The sequence below is a fragment of the Protopterus annectens genome, chromosome 4.part0 (genome assembly GCF_019279795.1).
Source record: "Protopterus annectens isolate FY-2018-M chromosome 4.part0, PAN1.0, whole genome shotgun sequence".
Classification (NCBI taxonomy): domain Eukaryota; kingdom Metazoa; phylum Chordata; order Ceratodontiformes; family Protopteridae; genus Protopterus; species Protopterus annectens.
This window is the reverse complement of record NC_056733.1, coordinates 587689200-587710980: the sequence shown is the minus strand read 5'-3', so window position 1 is coordinate 587710980 and position 21781 is coordinate 587689200. Positions and strand designations below refer to the sequence as shown.

General features: G+C 39.8%; 1 protein-coding gene across 1 annotated transcript in view; it reads right to left on the bottom strand.

Annotated features, from left to right (window-relative positions):
- SF3A1 (splicing factor 3a subunit 1) overlaps positions 1 to 15193 on the bottom strand; it is a gene marked incomplete in the record, with an annotated part of 443164 nt that extends 427971 nt beyond the window's left edge. Inside the window, 2 exon segments of the mRNA XM_044068523.1 lie at positions 11639 to 11772; positions 14994 to 15193. Coding sequence (XP_043924458.1) covers positions 11639 to 11772; positions 14994 to 15101 — 242 coding nt within the window.
- Positions 15194 to 21781: the final 6588 nt, after the last annotated feature.

The following is a 21781-nucleotide window of genomic DNA, read 5'->3' as shown; positions in this document are numbered from 1 at the left end:
AAACCATTTTGAGAGAGAGTCAGGTCAGACTCTGTAGATCCCGATTTATTTTTCAACTATAAACACAAACTGAGAATCCTTTCTGCCAGACTTGGTTCTGTCTATATAAATTTTCAGTCATCTGGGGAAAAAATACCGATAGGTTGGTGACTTCTGTTGATGGCTTGATGTAAAGCTGCCTATCTAGGCAATCTTAGGCATAAACAAAGGGCTTGTACTCATGGACACAATCTTTCTCCGTGGAACTCATAAGACTTGAAGTTCAGACATTCTTCTGACAGAAGAAAGAGTTACTAGAAACAATGACTTCAAAGAAACAACACTGAGATTAGCAGTTATTGCCAGTAGAAATGGCAGCTAAATTCACGTCCCAAGGTAGAAGAGGGTCCTTGATCGGTGGCTGAAGAAAGTGCACTTCAGAAAACTCCTTCACATTTTGAGAGACCAATAATAAGTAAAATCATCACCCCAATGGAAACATGAAGCTGATCACATATGTACTTAACTAATAAATAACTCAAAGCAAAATAAATAAATAAATAAGGCAACTTCTTTAAACAGATGGGACTGAAGCAATAAAAGGCTCTAAATCCTTGGCCATGCCCAGTTTTAAACGGATTCCATTGTTAACTTCTTAATGTTACATCTCTGAGCAGAAGAAAGGATCTTGACAACCAATTTTTTAGTATATACAGTCCCCAGCTATCAATGGAAATGGAGAAACCAGGTAGAGGTATATGGAATGAAGGCTTGGGTAGGACTTGCCTAGCAGGTGTGATAATAGTATCCTGGCTGACTTCAGGCAGAAAGATCTGCCCAGATGAAGAGGAGACAGCAGAAAAAAAAATCTGCCAGAACCAAAAAAGAGCCATCAGCATGATGGTCTTGTGCATTCTGTCAGGAATAAAGGGAAATGGGAAAGACAACCTGCAGGGCACTTCTGGACAAATCAATGTGAAATGTACTTCCAAAGGAAGAATAAGGAAAATGTTGCCACTGAGTACTGGTTGAGGATGTAAAGAAGTCACAGCAAGGCTTCCCCCAATGCTGGTGCAGAATTCTGACTACATACAGACTGACAGACCAGCTGTGGGGTATCAACAAGCAATGGTTGAATTTGCCCACTAAAACTTGTCTGGCCTGGGATGTGACCTGCAATAAGATGTCTAATGGTTGCAAAGACCCACTTGCACATTACCAAGGCATCTTTGCTTTAGGATAGGAATGGGTTCTCCTTGTTTGTTTACATACAAACCATGGCATTGTTGTCTGAGTGCAAGGTAAAAACCAACTGGTTCAAGAAATGCCTGTATGGTTTAAAGGCCTGTCATCTCTCGAAAGCTCATTTACATTAAAGCCACCATCTTTTACTATACCCTTTCTATGGGCTACTTTTCACAGTGCTCTTCCCACACTTTGGAGCAGAAGCATCCATGTTGACTTTCACAACTTGAGTGGGGGCTGGAAGGTCCTGCCCATAGAAATGCTGGACTGAAGAATCCACAAACTTATGTGATCCTTGTATTTCCTGGAAACTGTAACTGGGAAGTCTAATGGCTCTAGTAACGGACTCCTGACCCTCTCCTGTAACACCCTCACATGATAGAGAAAGAGCACTGAGAACCATTTACAACTGGAAGATGCCTTAAGAACCAAATGCTCCAGGACAAATAACCTTCATCAGCAATTAGCTCTACAGAATCTGGGACTCAACTGAATGAAAAGTGAGAATTCTGTTCTGTTGTAAAAATGTTGTACATGTCCATCTTGCATCCAATGAACAGTGATGGACTGTGTGGGCATCAAGTAAGACTTCATGGTATTCACCAGTATCCCAGAAAGACCAGAACAGTGACAGCAGATACTTAGTCAAGGACGACACACTGTCAATCAATCGGAGAAAAACAGAAGGCTGTCATCAAGGTATGGAAAAAACATAGCATGTTGCAGCCTTTAAATATGTTGCTGCAACTTCTTAGCAGTTCATCAACAGCTAAGGAATGAGGTCAAACCAAGCAGAAGAGTCTAGAACTGAAAATAGCTGTCTCTTATGAAGAACAGCAAGTGTCTCAGAGATGTCTGCAACTTTGATGTATAGACAGGCATTAAAGAGGTCCAAAGAGTGTGACCAATCTCTTTCGTGAAGATACCCAAGGATGGACTGCACTGTAACATGGCAAAATGTCCCTTTTGGGATACACTGGTTTTGGCCACAAACTGAGAATTAGCCTGAAGTCCTTTGTTTTCTCATTAACCAAATAGCACTTTGACAAAAAAGACTGAGTCTTTGATGATCTGGTAGGATAAGACAGAGTCTTTGATGATCTGGTAGGATATCCTGGATCACTCTTGCAATAGGCTTACAACCTCCTGCTGCAGTCTACTGATGCAGTAAGATATCTAGAAGGAGGGACGGGACTGTGGTCTGGGAGGGAAGAGGAGAAATGTGCAAACTTTGGATACCAACTGCTTTCAGCTACCTGTCCTGTGCAATGGCCATCCATGATGACAAATGATGGGACAGGTGGAACACTAACCATCTCCAAAGGAGGACAGTCAGATAATTTCTCAAGAAGCAGACGGTGAGCCTCCCACCACAGGACCATGGTATCTTCAATTAATCTACTAGTTCTGACGACCTGTGGGCTGTTAGCCATTCTCAAACCTGCCATCACCTCTGTGGCCCCTTCTAGATCCTTTCTTATCTTGTTGTTGCTGGCCATACCAGAATACAAACTGGCACAGATTCTGTTAAATCTAGACTAGGAGTGTTACAAAGGTTGACACTTAACCCCACCAGTGGTGACAGTCTACCCATCTACTCTTACATTTTCAGTACTGCTTTTACCACCTGACCAAAAACAAAAGGAGGATTCAGTCATAATGGGCATTTATGAACTTGGTGCCTGTATCCCTCACATCTGTTACGATGTCTGACAGCTGAGACAATAGTTTTTTCTCAAGTTCATGATATAGAAACTCTTCCACAATTTTGGATTCTTCATGTGCCAAGCCCCTGGAACCTGAACATACATACCATACAGTTTAATGCCCCTAGAAAAAAAAGTGGATAAGTAAATTTACTTCCCTAGCCAGTCCAAAGAATGCAACTCCCTGATGGATGGCTAGATGGACTATCTGAAATGTGAACCTTCTTCAAACGCAGTTACAGCCATGATAGACGCTAGCTCCAAAGAACAAGCCAGAGCATTTCAGTCTTTAAAGAAGCCAGAGAATCATGTCCAGTCTCTTTTGTGCAACAGCCACCATCACAGGGTTTTTTCAAGCTGACTGCACCACAGGCTGAACTATTATATCATCTTGTCGGGACTATCAATAAATCATTATGTCATCTTGCCAGGACTATCAAAATGCGTGACCTGAAAAAAATGGAAGACCTCTCCAGTACAAGCTCAGATGGAGGGGGGGTTGTGGAGGTCCTCCCCAATAAAAGCTCAGATGGAGGGGGGTGCTGTGGTTGCCCATCCTGCCTTACCCTCGAGACTCTCCAAAGCCTGAAGAGTTATCTTGGGGGTGGAAATACAGCCCCTTCATCCTCGTCTACAACTGGGAATGGTGTCAAGACAGGGAATAAATCTATGTGCTTCATCTCACATCATGCCCTAATTTAGGGTGTTCTCTAAGGGGATGAGATGAAACTGGTGGGAAAGTTAAATGCCTGGATGAGCTTATAACAAGTGGAGCAGATCTCACCCCCCAAACTGCTGCAACACTGGGGAAATGGATGTCAAAGTAGGTACACGAGTTCCCAACAGAGAAGCAGTAAGAGATATGCATGCTCTTGGGGGGGGGGGGGTGTACGTACAGGACAGTTTGTACTGTTGCAGCTGACAGTAATGCCCAGCAGAGTCAACAGGCCAAGCACTGAAGGATCAAAAGTCAACACAGCCATACCCCCAAATACTGAATCCCAAATGAGGTCAATGTAGACACCAAGAGTCTGGAAGTTTTCTGACTGACCCTAAGGATGGCAGGGGTTGCCCAGACAGGGTCAGAAATGATCTCTACCCCAAGAAGTCAATGTGTGATGAGAAAAACAAAAGGATCCCCCAACTTTCAGGAGCTTGAGGCTGACAAGCTTGATCTGACGTCTTCCACAACCTCAAAATATTTTCAAGCATTTTCTGTAGAGACTGAGTTTTCTTCAGAATCACTTACTTTTCTATAAATGTGGAGATTTTCCCATTATTCAAAACTGTCATGTTGCCGTGGATGGTCTTAATGTAACAAAGTTCCTCAACAATACCGTAACAAATGTCTCTAGGATATGTGTATGGTCAGTCTTGTGTTTTCAGATAATCTGCAAGCAACCTCAACCACGGTTTTACAGTTCCAGTACTTCTTTGGTTTTAGTGGTGTTGGAGTACTACTGGTTTACCCATCTCTCTGCTGAAGTGTGCTGGAAATTTATTTTTTCCCCACCTTTTTTTTTTTTTTGCTTTATACTTTCCAGCTGTTCCAGTGTCCCTGTTCATCTCCACTTCCACCAGCTACTCCCCTCCACCCCCTAGACTCTCTGTAGATTACGGCTCGGGCTTATGTAGAGCTTAAGGGTATCCCGTGGGATCATGCCAGCTACTTCTTCTGCCAGTAGAGAGGGATTTTTTTCCCACCTCCCTCCACACTTACCTATCCTATCTACTGGCTACTTCCCATTATAGGCAATGCCTCCCCTTCAGGGAGTGGATATACGAATGCTCTCCCCCTTGGGATAGGCATGATCAACCCTCCATGCCAGCACTTCAGAAGCTTGAGCCACCTGGGCTGTAGTTTTTGCCTTACCCTCTGAGCTACAACACTAGTTTGTGCCAAGATATTCTTGATATTTATTTCAACAGAGTTGGTAAACATGAAAGCTACAACTGTGTTTTTAGCTTATGTTCAAATCACCAAGCTCATTCTACAGTAAGAACTTCATTGTTTTACCATACTGATTTTTTTGGTGGGGGGGAGCTTTCTGAATTTACTAACAGTGTTCAATAGTGTTATTTGCTCATTACTGTAATTCAGCCACTGTACTTAATCTTACATTTACTCTATTGGGGGACTTCCAAGATGACTGCACACTTATCAACACTATAATTTCAGCTCTCCCAGTGTGCAAAGGAAACTGAGAAATAAAAGCCAGTAACTCTGCCAGTTTTAGTAAATTCAGTTATATGCTAGTTAAGTACACTGCCAGGATGCCAGCAAATGAGAAACGTAAGAGAACCAGAAATAAAATCAGTTAGAAAAGGGTGAAGAAAAACACTGACTGGGAAGAATCCTGCAGCTGTTTAGCAAAAAGCAGTTCAAACTCCAGCGTTAGTGCAGCACATGCTCCCACTAAATCTACATGAAAAGTAAATCAAATGTGTTCAGATCTGATTAAAAGAACAAATCACTGAAAGAGTATAATCAACTTAAATAACAAAAGGCTGGAAGAAGCTTTAAACAGCTATTCAGATGAACTGCAAAAAATCACAGGATGAAATGAAAAAAAGGCCGAGTATGAGACTGCCGAAGAAGAGCTGTTTCAAAACAAATTGTAGAGTTACAGGACACAGCATGCAAGGAAAATCCAAGACTTTCTGCTGTACCATAGAAACTGGAAGGAACAGAGTATATTATTTTTATGAAAGCACAAATAAGCAACTGGACTGGTATTCTGCAGTAGGATTTACTAATAGAAAGACCACATCATGTGTATTCTCCAAACCTGGACATGAGAAAGCATACAAGACTTGTATTAGTAAAGGTGTAATCATACCAGCAGTTAAGTGTTGATCATGACAAAACTGTGTCAGCAGGGCAAAGCATTCAAAGCTGGAAACAGTACAGTATTTGTGGAAAAAGTTTATTCATGGTACAGTAAGTAGAAGAGAAGCAAATGTATCCCAGCAATCAAGGAATGCTGACTGGCAAGTGTGAGATTCAAGCTGCTGTATCCACGAGTCTTATCGTGGATAAGTCCAACTTCAAGTTAAGGCATGTGTTAGCGACCTGTGTTAGCAGCTGTCTCTTTGGGACAAATATTCCTATTAGGAGAATTAAACTTTACTATTTGAAGATGAACACTGTTATACATGTTTGTATTAAGTTAACAGATTATGAAAGTGCAGTTGCTTTTCTGTTTGAAGTTTTTATTAAAACAAAGTCTTGCAAAATATGATGGATTCAAATGGAGATCAAAACTGTACAAAGTATTAACTTGCCAAATATCAGTGGGTGCATGTAGCAGCACAAAAGCTGGAAACAGATATTCCAAAAAGCTGTCACATATAATGGCAGGATAAAGAGTCTCTACGATAATGGCACACCTTCTGTATTATTTTGAAATGTGAATGGTCTCACAGGTAAAGAAAAAATAAGCATGTGAATTTGATGATGATTTCAGGAAGGATATTCGGCAGAATATCAAAGGAAAAGAGGATTACTTATAACAGTGATAGAAGAGGGGAAAAAAGATAATGGAAGATTTGTGGTAGTAAGGGTTACTGGCAAGTGAGGAGGATTACAGTGGCATGTATTTATATTCCACCTAAAACTGCTATTATGGATCTTTAAAAATTTGGGGGAAAATAATCTGCTTTCAGCAGGGAATATTACTTATAGGTGGGGACTGGAATTTAATATGCAACAATTGGATGTATAAGTGGGGCCTAGAAGGAAAAATAACACAAAGAGGGTAGACTTCTGAAGAAATTTATGAAACTATATGGTAAGAAAGAAGTGAATTCAGTAATTTTTAATCAGACAAGTTATATATTATTCCTCAAGGTACAACTGGGCTACTCTAGACAAATTACACTCCACAGATACACGTGCATTTAATTGAGAATGACACACATCCAGTAACTATTTCTCATCATGTGCCAACAATTATCAAGATAAAAATGCAGTGTAATGAAATAAAAGGTGAGACCCTAGCACTTTCATCTATCTTTTAAAAAGATAGGAATTTAAGGAATGGGTAGTGGAAATTATTCGAGAGTTATTAGGGTAGATAGAAAGTATTCCAGAAGTTATAGCTAGTCAGTGGGTTTAAATGAAAGTGGAGTTTAAAAATATGGTAGAAATAAAAGAGAGGGATCTGGTTAAGAAGGAACATGAATTATTTAGAGGGACTGACAAAGGTTAAAGTGTTACAGAATAAGGAGAACCTCACAGAGCAAGCTAAGGTGTGACTGCAAAGTGCTAAACAGAAAATAAGGGAGTACTGGATAATATGCAAGTGTTTAGAAAGATTGTTGTTAAGCAACTGTTTTTTGATAACTCCAAAGCACAAAAACTTCTGACACAATGACTTACTCAAAAGAAGGTAAAAAAAGAGTTACTGCCAAACTCAGGGAGCTTATAACACGAAAAACGACCAAAGTTCCTATACAGATGTTACAGATATTTTGGAAAGGTTATGAAAATTTGTATAAAGTAGTGAAATGGGGAAATCAAAAAAAGCACAAACTAAAATATTTTTGGAATACAAATATGCCAAGGTTAAATGCAGGTGAGGATCAACAATTTAGACAGGTAGAAACGAGATAAAAAAAAATGGTAATGCATAACCAATCTGCAGGAAAGTTTCCCGGAATAGATAGCATTCCGGTAAAAGCTTGGAAGCTAGGGGGGAAGAAAATGATAAAGATCTGGAAGTTTTTGTTTAACAGTATTTTAACAGGAAAGGAGGCACCAACATCCTGGCAAAAATCTGTGATGGCTCTAATACCTAAAGATGTAAAAAGGCCCATCAGATCCAGCTTCATATAATGGCTAAAAGAATGGCAAAGGTGATGCCAAAATTGACAATTATGTATCAATGTTGTATTCTGGAGAGGATGCAAGCATCTGACATCATTAACAGAACAATGGTGACCCAAAGGAAAGCAGAAAGTAAGAAAATACTGCTGTCATTAGTGAAAGGATGCAACAAGAGTAAGCTGGAATTTTAGGAGTCAGGCAAAGGAAGCATTTGCATCTCCTGATACAACAACAAGGTTAAAAAGACATGAGAGATCAAGGCAAAATTCAAATTAGAAGAGTCCCCCTCTGATAAGTTGTGACTGAACATACAGCCAAGCATGGGTGCCCTCTTTCCCCTTCTTTTATTTGCATGATATTTAGAACCACTGGCAAAGAAAATAAGGGACTTGGAAATTCAAGGATATAGTTTGTATGGCTTTAAGGAAAAGCTGGCTTTACTAGAAGATGATATTATGGAACCATACATCTCTGTGTTGTGGTACATTCTGAGACGGTTCAGTTTTTTTTCCCCAGCATGTAAAATTAATGAAGATAAAACAGCTGTAGCTGTAAATGTACCACACATGAATTGGTTCAGCAAAATCCCTATTTATGGGGACATGATAAAATGAAGTAATTTTGAAGTATGGTTTTAAAAGGATTCCGTTATGTCAGCTAAGGATATGTGGGAAGAGACTAAACAAAAGATAATACAAAAACTAAGAAACTGGAAGCTCTTGTCTATGGATATGGACAGCAAGACATGAGCAGTAAAAATATTTTTAGTCCCTTTAGTTTTATACACAGGTCAGACATTTTTATCAACCAGAAAAAATGTGGATAGTGAATAATAATAGAGTTTAAAGATTATAGCTGGTAGGGGAAGAAGGCAAGCATCAAGTGGGATAAGGTAGTCCTTCCAATAAAAGGAAGTAGTTTAGGATTACCTCATTTGAAGAGATATTTTAGAGCTACACAGTGAAGGCTTTTACACATGACACAAGCAGAAAAAAAGTAGATAGAAATGATGAAGCGGGGGAGGGGGGTAATTCAAGAAATAATGAAAGAGTGGGATTTTGGATGCAGATGCTTAAGGAGAATAACAATCATATAGAATATTATATTCATAAAGTAGCAGAAACTATGCTAACAACTAAGCCAAAATAGAAATTCAGAAAGAATATTCTGCCGATAGGGATGACTGTAATTAGGGCTACAGAAAATAGGCATGAGGGGAATGGAATTTGCTGGAGAAAACTGGCAAAGTAACCAAGGTATGTGGGAACAAATAGCAAGGGAGGAAAAGGTAACAGATTAGGAAGAGGCCAAAAAGACATTTGGACTGCAGGCTAGAGACTGCCTTCCCCATCGGGGATTGATATTGGAGTAAAAATAAAGGGATAGAGGAATCCTAAATGAACGACCCGCTCTGGTAGAATCTATCACAGACTTTGTTGTTTAAAAAGAGATTAGTACTGCATATAAAATATTGCATTATACCTATAGGAATCAGAGACCATTAGAAAAGACTGAACAGAGACTGGATAAGCAATTCACGTGGAAACAAAAGGGAGGACATATGTACGGCTCCCAAACATGAAACAGAACCTAGAAGATTTAGGATTTTTGCTTGGAGGTGTTTTCATAGGTATTCTTATACCCCAAGCAGACCCCACCAGATTTTTCCTCAGGTAGATGACAAAGAGTTGGAGATATGGTGGGGAAGAAAGAGGTAACTGGGAACATATGTTTTGAGTGTGTAATGGGTTGGCAGACTTTAAAAATTATCTGCATACTACTCTATCAGAAATACTGGGCGAGCAAATGGGTGTAACTAAGCAAATTACTTTTTTTTGGAGCTGGGATACAGGATCTTTACTACCTAGACATAGTAAGACCTTGCTAAGTTCAATTCTGGTGGCTGCCAAAAAAGCAATCACTAGAAAAAGAGAAATCAAAGTCTTAACCAATTATACCTAAAATGGTGAAAACTGTAACAAAGATACAGGAACACGAGGTAGGATCTTTAGAAAAGGGTAGGAGCAAATTACATATACATAAATGAAGTCTGTAAAAACTACATGAACAAAAATGTTCAGGATGAGGAGTGAGGTTTAATGAAAGGTAGAAAAATGTTTTGGAGGAGGAATGAGGTTTACGAGAAGGCGGGAATTTGACAATTTATGTAATGCTACTTTAATTATATAGTATTCAGCAATATGCATGACAATGTTTGAAAATGTGAACTTACTAATGGCTTGATTATTGCTATTCTAAAAGTGATTAAAAAAACAGTGGAGAAATTGTGGACAGGAAGTAATAAAAAGTTGAATTTTATCTGGAGTGGAAGAGGACAAGAGTCAAGTGGGATAAATTGATCCTTCCAATAGAACAGGGTGGTTTGGGATTACCCGATTTGAAAGGGTATTTCAGAGCTATACAGTTAAGGCTCCTATACACAAAACAAATAGAAAGCTATAATTCCAAGCGGAAAAGGATTATGAAATGGGAGGAAGCTCAAGAAATAAGTATAGACAGATTATGGATGCAGATCCTTTTGGAGAACAATAACCATATAGAATATCATATTCATAAAGTAGTAGAAAGTATTCTAAAAACTATACCAACAGAAGAATTGAGAAAGAAGATTCTGTCAATAGGGTTGATTGCAATTAGGGGTACAGAGAATAGGCAACAGGAAGATGGAATTTACTTGAGAAAACTGGCAGAAGAACCAAGGTATTGGGAGTAAAACTAGAGAGGGAAAAGTAACAGAATGGGGAGAGGCCAAAAAGACAATTGGACTGCAGGCTAGAGACTGCCTTCCCTATCAAGGATCAATACAAGAGTACAGGCAAAGAGAAAGAGAACGGATTCCTAAATGAAAGACCTGCTCTGGTAGAGCTTTTAGTTTAATGTAGAACAGAAGCTGCTATTAAAAAAGGGCGCTAATTAGTAGGCATATAAAATATTGCACAGTACCTACAGGAATCAATCACAGGAAGTTAGAAAAGAATAGGAAGAGAGACTGGATAAGTAATTTAATGGGAGGACATACGTATGGCTCCCAAATATGCAACAAAGTTGAGAAGATTTAAATTTTTTTATTCAACACATACATTAAGTATACATTGCATACTGCAAAATGTACAGCTATTTAATATAAAAGCAGAGTATTTTAGTTGCTTTTACAAAAAAAATTATACACACACATACATATATATATATATATATATATATATATATATATATATATATATATATATATATATATATATATATATATACCTCAGGTTTATATAGAAGTATGGGTGTGGCAACCTCTTTGGTGTTAATGAGTTCTTGAACTGCTGCTTCCCATACCAACTTAATCAAATTCGGAACACTGTTAGGAGCACACATTCCTGCACTGTTTTTTGTGTAGACTGTGTAACTTAACTGCTAAACATACTTCAAGTCTAAATGTGCTTCTTGACATTTCAAGTTAATCAATATGTGCATCTTGGCATCTAAAATGTTACATTTGAGCTGGTTAAATGTGCTCGCTCTTCTGTTCTTCTGCCCACAACTTTAAACCAGACACCATTCAGCCACTTGCTCTCACATTAGCCAAGGCTGCTGAAGCAAAGTGCACTTAGCTATTACGTTTTATGTTTAACAAATGGCAGTCCTTAAGTGCACACTTCATAGAGGTTTCCTAATGGTGATTGGTACAAAACAGTATATCTTTTCTCCTAGAAACTTGATGAACAATTAAAAAAACAACGCAATCAGGAAGCAAAATCTCCAATGGAAAAGATACAACACTGCCTGTCATGTCATACCACAACAATGGATTTTTTTTTTAAATGTATTTTACATATTACCAATCTTTCAACATCAACTTAAAATAAGTTACCTGGCTACAAAGCTGGCAGTCTTGTCAACAATGTTACGGACCTCAGGAGGAGGATAGATAATACCCACAACAGGTTTTGTTGTGGGCTGGACTTCTACTTTAGGTGGTGGTGGGGCTGGTGGCTCATCATCTACCTGATGAAAAACAATACCAGATGCAAGTTTAGACAACACCTCAACAAAGCAAATTCTCAACATAAATCTCCCGTCTCTAATCAACCTCTGACGTTTTTCTTCTGTAAAATTCTAATTTATACTCACTACCTTCTACATCAGCTTCACCACAACCTTTTTTTTTTAATCAGCTTACAAATATACAAACTAATCACATATTCCTTACCTCCTCTCTGCTTTCTACTCATATTTCCCACACCTCTTCGCTCATACTTCTACTCATAAATGTAAAATTGATATTTTAAACCCCACTGTGCATGCCAATTTGTCATGCAATAATTTGTAACAATTCTTTATTTTTACCGATCTTAGATTTTGCCAAGTACAGCAGCCTTATTTTATCCATCCCTCCACAACCCCTTTTTCCCATTTTTGCACATCCAGTCAGCATGTCACTTAAACAGTGACAATCATCTAGATCCAAGGTTTACACCACCAGGTGGCTAACCCTGCCATGGTATTTCATCCACACTACACACTCGCATGCACACTCACTTCTATGGTAATTTAGAGTGTCTAATCCACCTACTGCATGTCCTTGGAATGTTGGAGGAAACCGGAGCACCCATGCGAACACAGGGAGGACATGCAGACTCTGCACAGAATGTACCCCAGCCAGGAATCGAACCGGGAAACCTCTTGCTGTAAGGCAACAACACTATCTGCTGCGCCACTGTGCCACCCTGACAGTTACTTTATGTCAATATTATAACTAAGTTTTACATTTTCTCTACTGTACAAACCTACCTATTTTGTAACTGGAGATTTTCTCCCCGAGCTTCTGCTGAAAAGAGGCTACCACAGCTCAGTCAGACTTCCCTGATCAACAAAATCAATAAGCAAATAAATATTGGCCTGTGGCAACTATCATAAGACACCAACATAAAGATCTATAAGATTGGAAGGTATATCTAAATAAAAAAATAAACACCAGTACTCTGAAAGCAAGCAGCATTAAGTAACTCTTCAAAGTAAAGCATTGTGGTATTTTGCTCTAAAGGTTTCCAATGAGAGACAATCTATTGCCAGTGTACACCTTCCCTTAGAGAATGCAATTAAATGGTAAAAGTGGGGATATTAAAAAAAACATGACGCAAACAACTGTGACACAGATAGCACTACTGTTCAGTATGTAAAAAACTAGTCACACTGATGACTGCCAACAGATGTACACAGCTATTGCCTTAAATGAGACATAGCCAAAAAGAAACAAAATCTAAACAAAGACTTCTTAGATCATCTTGGCTTATTTCTGCTTATCAGCTAAATCCCACAAGGTTAATCAAAGCCTGCTTCTACCAGTCCAACAATATTATAATTATTAAATGACTGCAGTAACCTTCCAACTACCACAAGGCTGTCATACCAACTCCAGATCTCTTCACAACACATAACCTGTTAAATGACAGTCCAGGCCCCAACAACCTTATGTCTGTCTTATGCATTCTAGACCTCTTTCATTACATAGGATCCTATATCTAAACAAGAAAAGCACTCTAATTTTATTACATTTATTGCAAAATCAAAAATGACTCAAGCAGTCCCAAACAGTCCAAACTACAATTTTTTTAAACAGTACATCACTGCCTTCTAATCTCTTCTTATAGGTACTGCATACTTAGACTCAGAATATTTAACTTTTATATTCATCTACCTTCTTGGAACTGTGCACACTGCATTACATTAACATTTTTTTTCATGTCAGACCTAATAAACATTGCAGCAGCTTTGACAAACATCCCAATTCTATCCATATGTCTGCACACATACAGTGCATGCTATGACATATGAGATCATTCAAAGCAGATGCTACAACCTCTTTGCTATAAAAGAAACAAAACTGCAACTCAATAAAAGTAGTATCTTCACAGTTTTAACACTATTCTTACCTCTGATTATCTGACATGACTAAAGGATGGTCCTTTCACTAACATTGTTTCTTCTTCTGGGAACTTATTCTACACCTCAGCATATACAGCTTGCTATTTTATGGCTTTGTAAAACTATAGGTCAAACACAAGTTGACTAGTGCAAACTGCTGTTTATTTTTAATGTGGTAAAAAATGGCCTCCAATGATTACCTCATCATTCTGATTAAATTCACAACAATCCTCCATGTCCATGTATTTTTTCCACAAATTAAGAAGTGGCCCTGTTGACCAGCAGCATGCCACCGTGAGTCATCCACAAGTGACAGCAATAATGCATGTGAAAAGTGTTAGCAAGCAGGTTTGCAAATGTAAAATGATCTTCCACACACCTATACTTAAATTTAACTCAGATGTCATGCCACCACAAAGATGAGCACAAAACCAGGTCTCCTCTCTTCAATGGGGCATATAATGAGAGAAAAATCTCTTGTCAGACCACTTTTTGCATTTCTTAAAAATATTTCACCACTTCACAGCTACTGATCTATTTCTGTGTGCAGTGTCAAAAAGGTAATACTGGAAGTGGCTAGTAAAGGAACTATTTAGAAGGAGCCTACCACTGCACTTCCTATCATTAACACACACTGAAACGTTAAGTTAGTAACTTCAGTAACCCATACTGTTTTAACCATTCTGCTTATTCAGCTCAGCCTTGCTGCAAATGTTTCCTGCAAAGATAAACACATTTCAGACTAGCTGAAAGAAGTTGCCAACCTACAAAGTTAGCAGAAGAAATCTACAGTTTAGTACAAAGTTAGCCTGACTTATCCCTCTCCAAACAGTACATTACACTGCAGCCTGCTTATTTTCTATTTTTACTGATAACTAAGCAATGGTCAGTTCTATTACAACACTAACCTCAGGATCCATGTATCACTTAACATTTCCAAGTGTCCCAGAAGTTACCTCCCTTATTTTACTCTACTGTCCCACCACAACTTTGAAACTTAACCCCGAGCTATCACTTAGCCACACAGATGTCCGTCTTTCTGTAATTATTAAAAAGGCCTAGTATCCTCGTTCATTATACTCCTCTGCCAAGTCCACTAAGAATTACAATCAGCAAGAAACACATATATACTTATGCAACTTTGCCTGCCACTGAAGAAAAATAAATAAATAAATCAAAACTTCTAAATGTCACATATCAGTACCTAACATAACGCTTCTATGCAACCAAGCTCTCCTATTCTCCCACAACTTACTAAATAGATCATCCATCACTTGGCTGTACTTTTGCCTTATACTTACAGGAGTCACCCTAATATCGGGCTGCAGAGGAAGTGTGGGTAGAGCAGAAAGCACAGGCATAACGGGCAGGGGAGGCATTAGCACCTGCACTGAGCCTGCCACCTGCATATTGGCAGACAACAATTGCTAATTACCGAACCTGAAAATACCCAAAACGTATACAATCGATGGCGTCCACACCAATGATAAGCGCATGCGTTAACCTTCTAGCACGAAACAAAATAGTACTAGAGAGGCCACAAACCCACAACTTCCTTTAGCACAAAAGGTCTGTCAGTTATGTTAGCGACACCTTTCGTTCTAATGGTAATCTACAGGCCTTGGTTGGATTTAATGACGAAAGACGGGTGGCTGTAAAAGTATTTGCAAGTAAACAGCTTATCCATTTAAAATCACATCATCAGCGAACGTTTTTCTTCTTAACTGTTAAGATTTTTGTGTGATATTTTTGCTGTATTCCATATAAAATTTGTGGTTTTCTGGCAAATCATTGAGGGTGGAAGTCGCTAAATAATGATACACATTTCATTTTCATACTTGATAGCCTTTAGAAAATGCATCATGTTAACGGTTAACTAAGTTTACGAGAGGAATATTTAAAACCTGCCCCTGTTTTGGGTCTTTGCCCATTATTTTTGGCTTTGTCCAGAGTTCTTAGGTAAAACGTGGGTAGGTATACCACCGAGTATCCTTCTGTAAGCAGCAATGTTTCTGATCCTTATTTTCAAATAAAAATACTTATCTTACTAATATACGATCATAGGAAGTTAGTAGACTAGTGGCCCTAGGGCCCTTACAAGCCTAGCCAAGTTATTCCCTTACTTCCACGATCAGCAGCTATTGCCACTGTCCAACAGGGCAAATGAATATACTACTAAAATCCAGAACATTACTCGGTTTTGTGTTTTTAATAGTTTTTTTAACAGCATTATCTCTCATCCTCGTAACGTAAGAAATCTTGACAAAGCCTAAAATAATGGGGGGTGCAATGACGACAAAGTCCCAAAATCAGGGACACCTTTAATTACTGATCTTATGAACTCACCAACTTGCTAGTATACCATGTTTTGCATCAGCATGCATTTTATGATTAATAAAAAGTATGAAATCCAAATGTTTGTCAATATTTGGTGACTCTGTCTTTAATGATTTGCCAGAAAACCACACGTTTTATGAGGAGCAGACCAAAAATAGAAGGTGAAAGTCTGGACAGTTGAGAGGTATTGTTAGTCCAAGGACTCTTTACAGCCACGACCTGGACTACAGTGGCAAAAACAGTAACAAATAAGTGCAGTTAGGAATAAAATATTACATTAAGGTATATGATATGACGAAGATGGTTTGTTCAAAGCATAGACAATTTGTGACTGTGAAGAAATAAAACAATAAACATTTACAAGAATGTGGACCCTGCGTTTTTTGTCCATACAGCATCAACTAAGATTGAGTAATCCTTATCAAGAGGTACACTAATACTGACTCCTAAGCAATAATCACTTCTCGTGACAACATTGTCCTCAGCATCCCAATGACAATTTATATCTCTAAATGTCCTCAAGTAATTACTGTCCCTCCCCAGCTTTGAAACCTACCCTCAGGTATCACCTCGTCCTCGCCATATAGCTCTCAGTCCTTCTGTGGATACCAAAATGGCCTAGTCTTCTCACTTATTTTCCACGGGTCTATATCATAACTTCGAAGATGTAAAACTTCGAAAGTTAAAATATCGAACGCACAACATCGAATGATGAAAATAGCGAAGCCCCGTAACATCGAAATCTTACCAAGGGCATGATTTCGGTGGGCCGTTCCGTGGCTTCGCTATGTCCTCCACTGTGGTGCGAGAGTTAAGACCTTGGGTTAAGGTGCGGGTTAAGGTAAGTGGATAGTTAGTAATATATGTTTGGTGTAGTGTAGGGTTGGGTTTTGTTAACTGTATATGTGTGTATTAATTTGTTTGTGTATAGTTTTGTAGGGTATGTGTGCGATAGTTACGGACCTTAGGGTTAGGGTGCAGGTTAAGGTAAGTGGATAGTTAGTAATGTATGTATGGTTTAGTGCAGGGTTGGGTTTTGTTAACTGTATGTGTGTGGTTTATTTGTTTTGGTGTGCTTGTGTTGTGTGTATGTTTCTCGGAACAGCAAATTTTTTTTCCCTGGGAAAAAAATTGCTATTCTGAGCGTTCAATGTTATCAATATTCGAAATTCCAAGTTCAAACTTATGGTGTTCGAAATTTTGGAATTTCTAATATATGATATAGACCCTTTTCCACCTGGGTGGTTAAAGCTGTTATAGATCATAACTCTCAACTAATCAGGCACAAATCTCAACAGAATCAGGGACAAATCCAGAAATGATCCGGGATATTTTTTTAAAAAATATTACTACTATTAACTTTAGATGTTGGCTGAATTAGATAATGGGATAATTCAATAAGCCTTACACAGAGTGACTTTCCATGTATGAATAGTGGTAAAGCTCAAACATGGAACATGGCCGCTGAGCAATCAAGGAAACAAGGCTTGGACTGTGCAAGAGCATCCTGACATGATGCAGAAACAGAGGTATCTGTGGAATGCAAATCACCTCATCTGCTGTTAAAAACCATGCAAATGAGTTGATTTTGGAATCCAGGAAGCCTAAAGGCACACATGTAGGTGCAGTGTAAGGCTGAAAAATGTATGCAATTGCAAACCGTGTACAGGAGGATCAAAATTAAATGGGCTGTAACAGTCCGAATAAAACGGTGTAGAAGGTGCAGTACACATGCAAATGGCCAAAACTATGGCCAGTGATGTAAAAAAGCAATGCAATATATTAAAAATGTATTTTTTTTTAAGACATATGCCACATTTAAGTGGTATGCAGAGATGTGAAAACATGCTATTTTGCCAAAAAAAAAAATAAAAACTGAAAAATATATTTTAAGATATTTAGATTTTTCCAGTATAGTGGCCAGCATGCAGAGTCATACAATGGTAGGCTATAGTGGTTGCTAAGGACATAGGCTTTGGTGTAGTGCAGTATCTAGGGTATACGCAATTAGGTGTATGTAAATGAGGCAAGTTTATTGAATAGCAAAATGGACCACTATGTCCGCAGTTACTAACTGTGTAAGGGCTAAAACCATGGTAATGTAGGCAGAAGAGACAGCTGACATGAAAATGGGGTGTGTCTGGGTTTGTGTAAGCAGAATGGAGCTCAGCAGTGCCTGTTTGCACTCAGTTAAGCACAGCTAAGCAGGGGAGGTGTCTGAGGCTGCTAAGCTGTGCTTAGCTGGTTAAGGAAAAGTTGAGCAAGGGGTCTTTCTGCTCAGCAATGTTTACACTAGCTCCGTGGGTTTGCGCAGAGCGCTGTGGGGCTCAGCATTGGAAGAAATGTTAAAAAAAAAGAGGAAATAGCCTGGGAAAGCCAATCAAGCATAAATGATTGATAAGCCCTATTCCACTCACAGTGGCCCATTCAAACTCCTCAGTGATATACCTGGCAGGTGTAATGTATCATAGTCAGTCAATCACACAGGCTTCACCTGCAGCACACCAGTATAAAGTATGCATACGCCCTTCAATCTGATTTTTCTCACATATTCTGCACCATTGGAATACACACTTGGGAATTTTAACAGACAAAATGATAGGGGCTGCTGCGGCTGCTCTGCTACATCTGTATTCACTATAGGCTGAGGTCAGTCATGATGATGATACTGACAATAGGCCCAGACTGAGGAGGAGGAGAAGAGTGTTCAGGCCCAAGGTAACTTTTCAGGGGCTACATGAGATGGAGATAGTACAGCACTACAGGATGGACAGGGACATACTACAGCAACTCACCGTGCTCTGCCAGCCTCACCTCAGACCCAGAGTCAATATAGGGGAAACCCATTCCAGTGGAAACAAACGTATGTGTAGCCTTAAGATTACTAGCTACAGGTACATTCCAAAGACATACTGGGGATATCATGGGAATCTCACAGGCATCCACATCCAGGGTACTCCACCAGTTCCTGGATGTTATGCTAACACATGCCAGTAAGCACATTTATTTCCCCAGCAATAAGCGTCTCTTCCACCGTGTAGCACACTACCCAGAGGTACTGGGTGCCATAGAGTGCACTCATGTGCACATCAAAGCACCATCTGGTGAGAAGGGTAGAGTCTAAGTCAACCTCAAGGGGTATTACCTCATCAACTGCCAGGTCATGTGCAATACCCAGGGCATTAGCATCAATGTGTGTGCTGGCAGCCCTGGCAGTTATCATGACTCCCACATCTGGCACGTATCACAGCTGTGCCAGGGATTTGCCAGGGGGACATCCTGTACGGCCATCCAATGTGGGATGCTGGTTACTCACTGGAACCGTGGATGATGACACCGATCAGAAATGCACACACACACCAACTGAAGAATGCCATTTTGTGGCACACTCACAAACTAGGAACATCGTAGAGCATGTGTTTGGACTGCTCAAATCACGATTCCACTGCCTTAACATATCTGGTGGAGCCCTGCAGTAATCTCCAGCCACATGTGCACACATGTTCATAGTATCTGCCATGCAACACAATATGATCCTGCGGAAACAGCTGCAGTAGGAACATCATAGGAAGGACACACACAGTCCCCCCACCACTGCCAAGGTCCCCACAGGCACAGGGGGACTCAGAGGAAGAACCCCCTGAGCCTGTCCCTGTAGGCAGATGTAGGCATACCCAATACACCCTGGCCTTTGCAAAGAGGCATATCACATACACTGACACCCTAGGGGCCCAGGGACTGACACCACACTCCAACTCACATACACACAGTAAAATGGATGCCAGCAACATCACACTACCTATACCTTACTATGTATAAGCTGTGTACTGTGTGCATCTGAAGCACTGTCCTTGCAACTGCTGCTGGCACAAGGTAAGTCACTCTTCTTAACAATACATGAATGGGATAGTACTCTGTGGTAGCATATGTATGAATGGAGTGGGTTACCGGGATAGCAGCAGACAATGGACAACTATGTGGGACAACAGGAACTCTCTCCCAAATACTGGCTGCCCCACGATATGCAGTAGGCCCTAAGCCAGCAAAATCCACTGCACTATTTGAGGGACTTATAAACAGTGGGGTCATAGGACAAATGCATGGATGTCAATATTGGAGTCCCATACATACCTCTAAACCTCTTACAGCAAGAAATCTGCACAAAGCCATAAAGAAATGTTGGGCAAAGGCACACAAACAGGGACAAGTCTTAAATATTGCTCTTACAAACATAGAAAGTTGATAGAATAACAGATGTTGCAGTAGCATGAGTTCTCTGAAGGGCAAGAAGACTGAAACTCAAATGTTAGTCATTACTTTCCAACTTCAGTCTTAAATGATTTCACTATTATTTGCCACACAACCACAATTTTATGAAAAATGGACCCAAAATATGAGGCAAACATCTGGACAGTCTGTGAGGATGTGTACAGTTGAGAGGTATCCCCCACTCCCCCTAACACACCCGTGTTCACATCCAACTGCAGTAACATTTATGTTTGTAAGGTAATAGCAGCAGACCACACATTCCCAGGGCTGTCATAATCAACTTGATAACTTGTCCATTTCTGCAATGTGCAGGGGTCAATGTGCTATGTATGCTTTTGGTTAATAGTGTCAGGAAGTAGACAGCACTTACTGGTGGCTGTTGTGGCTTACTGGTCTAAGTACAGTACTGTGGTTGTCAGGGTCCATGGCTCGAGAACGGCCATGCCAACTATTTTGTATATCAGCTACACCAACGGAAGGAGTTGTACACACTGTCCAGAAGTCAATATTTGTTACTGCAGGAAAGCTGGACAATGGAGGGACAGGGGGCCACACATATGGAAAGTACACAGCTCTGAGGAACCCACACAGTGCCTAGTAGAACAGCAGGCTGTGACAGGTCAGTCAAGCGCCAGGATATAAAGGCTACCATGTTACTGTGTCAGTAGTGACAACAAGTCAGTGGGCACCATCTATACCCCTGGAATGACAGGGTGTCAACCAATATCCACACGTATGCCTCATATATCTGTTCTGCTTGTCATAACATTGCATTTGCCTGGCAAACTATTTGCAAACCAATAAAGGTTGATGTGAAAACATCAATGACAGACAGTTGAGATGCAGATGTCATACCCATAAGTAAATGCAAGCTAATACAAAGCCATTCTCCCAACTGTGTACATTTGGAAGAATAATACTAAGACCCTGCCCCCATGTCTGGGCCTCTGTCTGACTGTTATATATGGGCCTGTGCAGATGTCAGTGTGTAAGAGTTCAACAGTTATGGCCAACATGTAGCCTTATAATAACAGTGCAACACAAACCATCTGAAGACCACAGCAGATGTATGGGGCATAATGATGGACAACCTGCTAAACAGGTACAGTCAGAGTTGTGAAGTCTGTAACCCTGTGTGTGATGTTACGACTGCTACCCCACTCACACCATAACTACAAATACATAACAACACCAACTGTGGACAAAGGCTGTGACTGGACAACAGAAGGACAAAGAGACACATATAAGGGGAAGGGGAACCACTGGCCAGACAAACATAGAATGTGCACACTATAACAATTTCTGCTGTAACATAGTTCCCTGCAGTGTGTGGATGCAGTAAACAAATGTCTGTCAGTGCACCCTCACATTACTCTATACTGGTCTGCCACTGACATACCAGGAAATCACAGTTTGATGTAGACTATGCCACACATATTATGGAAATTTCTGCTCAGTCCAATGCACTCTGTACTCACCCCAA